Source organism: Cajanus cajan, chromosome 11, assembly GCF_000230855.2.
Source record: "Cajanus cajan strain Asha chromosome 11, NIPB_CcT2T_4, whole genome shotgun sequence".
Classification (NCBI taxonomy): Eukaryota; Viridiplantae; Streptophyta; class Magnoliopsida; order Fabales; family Fabaceae; genus Cajanus; species Cajanus cajan.
The window spans coordinates 18,646,651-18,653,983 of record NC_138527.1 but is presented as its reverse complement, the minus strand read 5'-3'; the positions used below and the strand labels follow the sequence as shown (position 1 = coordinate 18,653,983).

At 28.6% G+C, this 7,333-nt stretch overlaps 1 protein-coding gene across 1 annotated transcript; it reads right to left on the bottom strand.

Moving 5' to 3' along the window:
- Positions 1-1,768: 1,768 nt before the first annotated feature.
- Positions 1,769-6,756, bottom strand: LOC109790157 (Major facilitator superfamily protein). The gene is made up of 4 exons (XM_020349272.3): positions 6,574-6,756; positions 6,062-6,279; positions 4,695-5,254; positions 1,769-2,803 (listed from the first exon to the last, which is right to left on the bottom strand). The coding sequence occupies exons 1-4, from the start codon at positions 6,638-6,640 to the stop codon at positions 1,924-1,926; spliced, it is 1,725 nt and encodes a 574-aa protein (XP_020204861.1). The 5' UTR covers positions 6,641-6,756; the 3' UTR covers positions 1,769-1,923.
- Positions 6,757-7,333: the final 577 nt, after the last annotated feature.

Sequence of the window (7,333 nt, the reverse complement as noted above, 5' to 3'; positions counted from 1 at the left end):
TTGCAAATTATATATGTTAAACGATTAATCATCGCTTTTCATAATTTTAAATATTTAGAGAGGTACTAAGAAGTGAACCTAAATATTAGAACCTAAAGAAATAGATTAAATCACAAGAGTAAATTAACATATATATCATAAGGGATTTGATTGAAAATAGCTATCACGGGAGTAGGAGTTATATTGTCGACGAATATTTTTGACAGATTTAGAATTCATGGAAAATGAAAATTTACCGATGGATATTACTAATAGATATGTGACAAAAGAATTTGTTTTAAATGGATATTACCCATGAATTTTTTTTTATGAAAAAAATATAATTGTTCTGACAAATCTTTTCCACGATTATTCCTATAAAATTGTGTTTGTCGAAAACATAAAAAAATGCGTCAAAAATTTGAAAAATATAATAATAAAAAATAACCAATAAAATTCTTAAATGCTTAAATAATTTTACTAACTAATTATTATTATTATTATTATATATATATATATATATATATATATATATATTAAAAACTTATTAGTTTCATCAATTATATATATATATATATATATATATATATATATCCTTTTAATGAATAAATTACTTTAAATTATTTTATATTTAGTTAAATACAACTTGATGAATTGTTCATAGAATAAAATTAATAGGTGTGAACTAACCAAAACATGCATAGATCAAAAGAGGTTTAAATAAATTAATTAGATAACATATATTATATATGTTAATTAATAAATAAAATATGTATATATATAGTTGTTTACTTTGCTTTTTTATATAATTGTTCTGTCTTTATATATTGCTATTGACTTTCTCTACTCTATGTTCTTTCTTTGCACCAAAAAAAGGTTCGCACTTAACTCAAATAAATATTAATAAATAGTATTATTTTATAATAAAGACACACACTCAAATAAATATTAATATATAGTATTATATTACATGATAAAAAATTATTTTCTTATAAATTTTAATTATATATCCATACATATATTTGTAAAGATTTTTTTAACTTATTATCTATTTCATTTTTTATTTATCATAATTATGTATAAATTAAGTATTAATAATTTAAAAAAATTATCAATAAATAAAATAAATATTTATGTATATTAATTTTAAATATAATTTTTATCTTTAAATAACATAGTATATATATATATATAATTTATTATAACTTTTAATCAACTTCTTCATAATTTATATAATCACAAACTTCTAGAACATTTTTAAAGACTTTTCTTTGATAAAATAGTTTCTAAAAATTCTTTTAATGTATCTAATTGAATTTTTATTTATCTTAACTATTTATAAATTAAATTTTAATATTTTTAAAATAAATTATAAATATATAAAAATAATTTCATGCTATAATATAAATTATTTATCATAAACCATAAATATAATTTATATATTTAAAATTATCAATTTATACAACTTTTAAATAAAATTTATATTTTAAATATAATATTTATTTATATATTTTATTAATTATAAAACTTAATATATATAATAAATATTTAACATATAAATTACACAGATTAAAATATCAGTTGTTCTTACCGGAAATCTTTTCCGGTACGGATAGTACATCAGTATATATATAAATTAAGATATTCTCTAACCCACAACTAAAGATTTATCTTTAAAAAAAAATTATCTATTTAAAAACTTGAGATGTCTTGGCATGCTAAAAGAACAAGGTTATCTACCATACAATAATAAAATACTAATTTAAAGTAAAGACATGTTAATAATAAATGAAAGAAGAACACAAGCAACACATATATTCTACTATTGTTTAGTAAGAATAATTATTTATATACAGCACACGATCGAGTCTCCTAGTCTCTAAGCATCGTCCCTCCTGAGAGAGGGTAATTAAGTAATTATAAAACTCTAATAAGCCATGGCACTTAAACTGTGGTGGTGAGTTCAACTTCGGAACTGCTATCCCCTTTGTCATGGACCTGAATTGGCTTGTAAGTGTACAATTTGGCGCAAACCAAGTAGTAAATGAGATTAAGAAACTGCAGCACTGTGATGAGCCAATAAAAATACTCCAACTTGCCCTTGTTGAGGTTGTTATCAGGAAGCCAATTGGAGCCATTGGGCCCAGCACTGAACTTGTGGACAAGAGTAACCAAAAGGGTGCTCACATAGTTCCCAACAGAAATTGCAGTCCAAAACAGTGCCATGGCAGTGCTCCTCATGCTCTCTGGGGCCTGGTCGTAGAAAAACTCCAAGTGCCCAATGGACATGAAGGCCTCAGCCATGCCGTGGAGACTGTACTGTGGAACGAGCCAGAAGACCGAGATTGGGATGGTGGCATGTGGGTGGTCGAAAAGCCCGTGGGCCCAAGCGGCTCTCTTTCGCTTCATTTCGATAAAGCCCGCCACGAAGGTGGCAAGGGTTGAGATGACGAACCCAATGCCCATTCTGTGGAGGAAGCTTATGCCGCGGTCAAGCCCGGTGAATCTGCGGGCCACTTTGATGAAGACCCGGTCGTAGAAGGCCGTGGTCGTGAGCATGGTGAGGATGGTGAAGACCGACATGGACCCTGCTGGGATTTCGAACGTTTTTGTTAAGTGTCGGTCCATTGTTTTTGCTTGTTGGAGGGAGAATGTGCTCTGTTGCGCATAGGCTGTGATTAGAAGAATGCCCGAGGCCCATATTGGGCCCATCCTGATTATGGACTTCAACTCCTCCACTCTGTGAACTGTGCTTAGCCTCCACAAGTTGGGTGCTTTCCCACTCTCATCTTCTTCTGTCACAATTGCTGCCTTGTCCAAAAACCTGTATCATTTTTCATCACAAATTAACAAGATACAATTTTCTATTAATCATTCGAAGCTGTTCATGTATATATCATAATTTTCATTCATGTATTAAATATATGTAACTTAAATATATTAAAATCACATAATTGTAATATGTTAAAAACTAAAATTGTTTAATTAAAATTTAAAAGATTAAAATTTTATAATTGTAACACTTAAAAGAAAAAATTATTTAATTAAAATTTAAGAGATTATAATCACATAACTAAAAAAAAATGCATTTAAGCCAAAATAAAAATTCTACGTGGGGACTAGAGAGCCATATGTTAGAAAAGATAAAACGAACGTGCTGGCAGTCAAGAAAACTAAAAGCTATATTCATACACACAAGTAGAGACATACATATGGGACAAGACATTAGGGCTGTGTGTGCACGACCAACCAATCATGTGAAAAAATTAAGTTAAAATTGAGAAGTGAAGGAATATGTAATTAATGATCTTTATCTACTACATAGCACATGAAGTTAACCTATGATATGATATTATGGGACGAAATTGTGACAGAAGGCCATATAATTAAATTATTTCATCAAGTTACTGAAACACAAGAAGTCAATAACATACTATTTAATTAATGACCTTTATCTACGACCTATTAATCTATCATGATATGATAATTATTATGGTGTCAAGCTGTGATCAAATAGTGAAATTCTATCGTTCATTTATGACAGATGGGATGGCCATTATAAATAAATTATTTCATCCGGTTATTAAAACACAATAAGTCAATATCATATATCCATATATAATAAAAGTTAATTACTTATATATTATTAATATAAAATTTTTTATATTGATAATCAATCAGAGTCGTTAATAATATTTTTTTAATTTTAATTTAATTAAATGAGTAGATGAGAAAATATTATTATAGTTCTGATTGACTATTGGTGTAAAAAATTTTACTCTAATAATATACAAGTAATTAACTCGTAAGAAAATGTTTGCTCATCAAATATTTCTATACTTGAAAAAATAATACTTTAAAGACGTATTAAGTTTTGAATCAATATAGTGCAAGTTGTAAACATTTATATCGTTGTGCAATTGCAAACAACTATGTGTAGTTTGTCCTTTTACTATGTTATAACACATATACTATATGCATAATAGTCTTTTAAGTATTAAAAGATTTACAATACCTTACCAGTTATTCAACTGATTAGATTTTTTTTTAAATTTTCTTTTTACGTTTGTTTCAAGTTAACTTTTTCTATTGCGAAGAATATAAAGATGAAAATGCTTCTTCTTTTTTTAAAGGTTATGTAATAATATTTTTAAGTATCTTTTACCCTTAAAAAACGATATTTTTATAAGTAGAGATTTTATTATTAAGATTGAGAGGTGAGTAAACTATATTTTCTTAGAAATATCGGAAGTTATTTTTTATAATCCATGTGTAACTTTAATTTCTATTGAATTATTTTAAAATTTAAAAAATATTTCTAAAATATTAAAATGAACCAAACATTTTTCATATATTCATAGAAATAATATTCCGATTATATTATTCCTTAAGAATACAATATATATCAGTTAACTTTTATAATAATTATATTAAAAATTATTTCAGAAATAACTTTTAAATAGTTAATAATGTAAAAAATTATAATGACAGTACATATAAATTATTTTTTAGAAATAACTTTTGAATATTTAAATTTTGTTTACTTTAGCTTATCAAAAATTACGAAAACCATGCATTTTCACTTAATAAATATTTTTACTGAATAAAAGAGCTAAAACAAATTTTTTTAAAAAAAAAAAAATCATATTTTAAAAGACTGAAAAACACATTTAAACTTTAATTTAAAAAAAAAAAAAAGATTTTTGGTCACTTACTTCATCTGTTCAGTATGCAGAAGCTTCCCTCCCATTGAAATAGCCGCATCAATTTCATCATTTTGGTATAGCAAGCCATGGTGTGCAACATTCGGCAACTTTCTCTTACGAAATGCTGCCACACCCACTTGCACCAACCGGGTAAACGGGCTACCCACCGGGTTCAAGTTCCGGTAAAGCGGGTACCCGACAATGAATGCAATAATTGAGATGAACATCGCAACGGTGGGGATTCCCAGGCCCAATCCCCACCCAATGTTATCTTGAATGTAAACCAAAACTGTCACAGCCACAAGAATAGCCGCACCCATCACAAAATAGTACCAATTAAAGTAAGTCCATGTCCTTGTTGTCTGTTTCGGGTCGGATTCATCAAATTGATCCGCCCCAAACGCTACGATGCAGGGGCGAATCCCACCCGACCCGAGTGCACCGAGTAAAAGTGAGATGTATAGCACTGCCAGCTGTCCTGCACTCGCTTGTTTGCACACCTCCTCACCGTGACAAGGAGGTGGCCTAAACTGTGGAAGCACTGCTGATAATGTCAAACTAACCATCCCCTGATTAGTTACACCGAAGTGGCAAGTAAATTAGGAAAAGGTTGCTTTGTAAACATGTGAATAAACTGTATACGCGTGTAGTGTGTTTAGCAAAGAATCAAAGAATCTGTGTTTTTTTTTTTCCTTTAAAAAATTGAAATAATGTTGATATGCAAAAGAGAAAATGAAATTAGTCCTTGATGAGGCATATAAACTGCACCTACTTTCAAATTTTTATTCTGTCTTTAGCCATTTGAATTCGCCAAGCGGCATCCATCCTAATATTAGAATAACTTCTGCAAGCGACCGGTGTGGTCTTTTGGTAAATTCTAACCTATTTACATATATCCTCACGTGAAATTTTTTTTTTTATCTTTATATTGCAATTTTGGAAAATTTATGTGACAACAATCTTTTTTTGAACACCCAGAATAAAAGAGGAAAAAAATTATATATAATAAGTGATATAATACTATTTAGAAGAAAAAATAGAAACATATAATAGATATTGATGGAGTGTATATATATAGATAAAATCTATTTTTTTAATCTATGGAAATGAAATTTAGTTATAATATCTATTCTTACTCAATGAACTGAGGTAAATGTGATTTTTTTTTTCCTTTTTAAAACTGTATTAAATCTGAGCTGCAAAGTTGCAACTTTTAAAGATATCACATGTATCATTATTTGATTTGGAAAACATAATGGTAAGAAAATGAAGAACTTGATTTAAAAATTGTGTGGTAATAATGCATATGCATGTATATGTGTGATACCTCCGAATTTACTTTAACAGAAGAAAGAATTAGGTGAGAGGGTGTTTACAATTTGGTATATAATGGAAGCAGCGGTGACAGTCCAGAACTTTCCGGCAAAAGAGTCAGCAATGAAAGCACCAAGCAATGGTGTCAAGCTTGCAGTTCCACTGAAGTTAGTGAGGGTGTTAGCTGCTTTGGTTAATGGCATATGAAGCTGTGTTGTCAAGTAGCTTATCATGTTTGTGTTGAAACCCACCACAGCCAACTTCTCACAAACCTCATTAGCTGCACCAAAACAAATTAACCCAAATTCATATTATCAGATCCAAAACCATATTTTTAGAGTGGTGTGTTAGGAGGAGCTAGTTAACAAGATTTTTCATTTTGCACCGACTTTAAGTCTGGTGACATCATTATAATTATCAAATCTGAAGTATTATTTGTTTTATAGCATGTGAAAATGAATAATATAATACCTCATATATCATAACCTAATGATATTAGTAAATTTAAGTTTGAAATATGTTTCTAATTAATAATGGATGCAACAGAATTTCTACATATTCTGAATTAGCTTACCAAAGATGAAGGGCATTGTGATGAGCCCTCCTTTTTTCCTTCCAGCATGATTCTCTTTCTGCTCCATCTTCTGAAATCCCTTGGCTATTGGTGTTCTAGTACATACCAGGGCCACAGAGTTAAGTATTTATAGCCTTAGCTTGAGGTTTGGAAGGAGAATCTTAGTTTGTCACAGCAACCTCTTTGTCAAGCGTTCACACCACCACTAGTGGAGTTATGGCCACGAATAAGATATAATTTTTTTTTGCTATATAAAATAATTTGGTTTCTACAAAGAAGAGTAATGATAATATCCGAATAAAATCAAATTATAAATTGTATAAATTTGATACAATGGTTGCCAGGTGTGGGACAATCAAGCTTGATTAAAAAAAATAAAATTGTCATACGCACATTTTTTTGCCCCCAACTTGGAATGTATATAGTGTATTTATTAATTCTACATGCTATATATATTATTAGAGTTAGACTATGAACAGCATTAGACAATTATTTCAATTTCTTTTTATTTTCGATGAGTTGGCCGGCCACTCTAACTTTATTTTTTCGGTAGAATTAATAATATCAGATAAATTATTATAAATATATTTACGAATTTATAAACAAATTTGAAGGACATTATTATAAATATATTTACGAATACACAAAAAATTAAGATAATACGTATTAAATTTACAATATATTTGTATTATTTTTCACTTAATCAACCAATATCAATCATAATTTATGTAACACTGAGTTGTAAAAGTGCTATAATTAT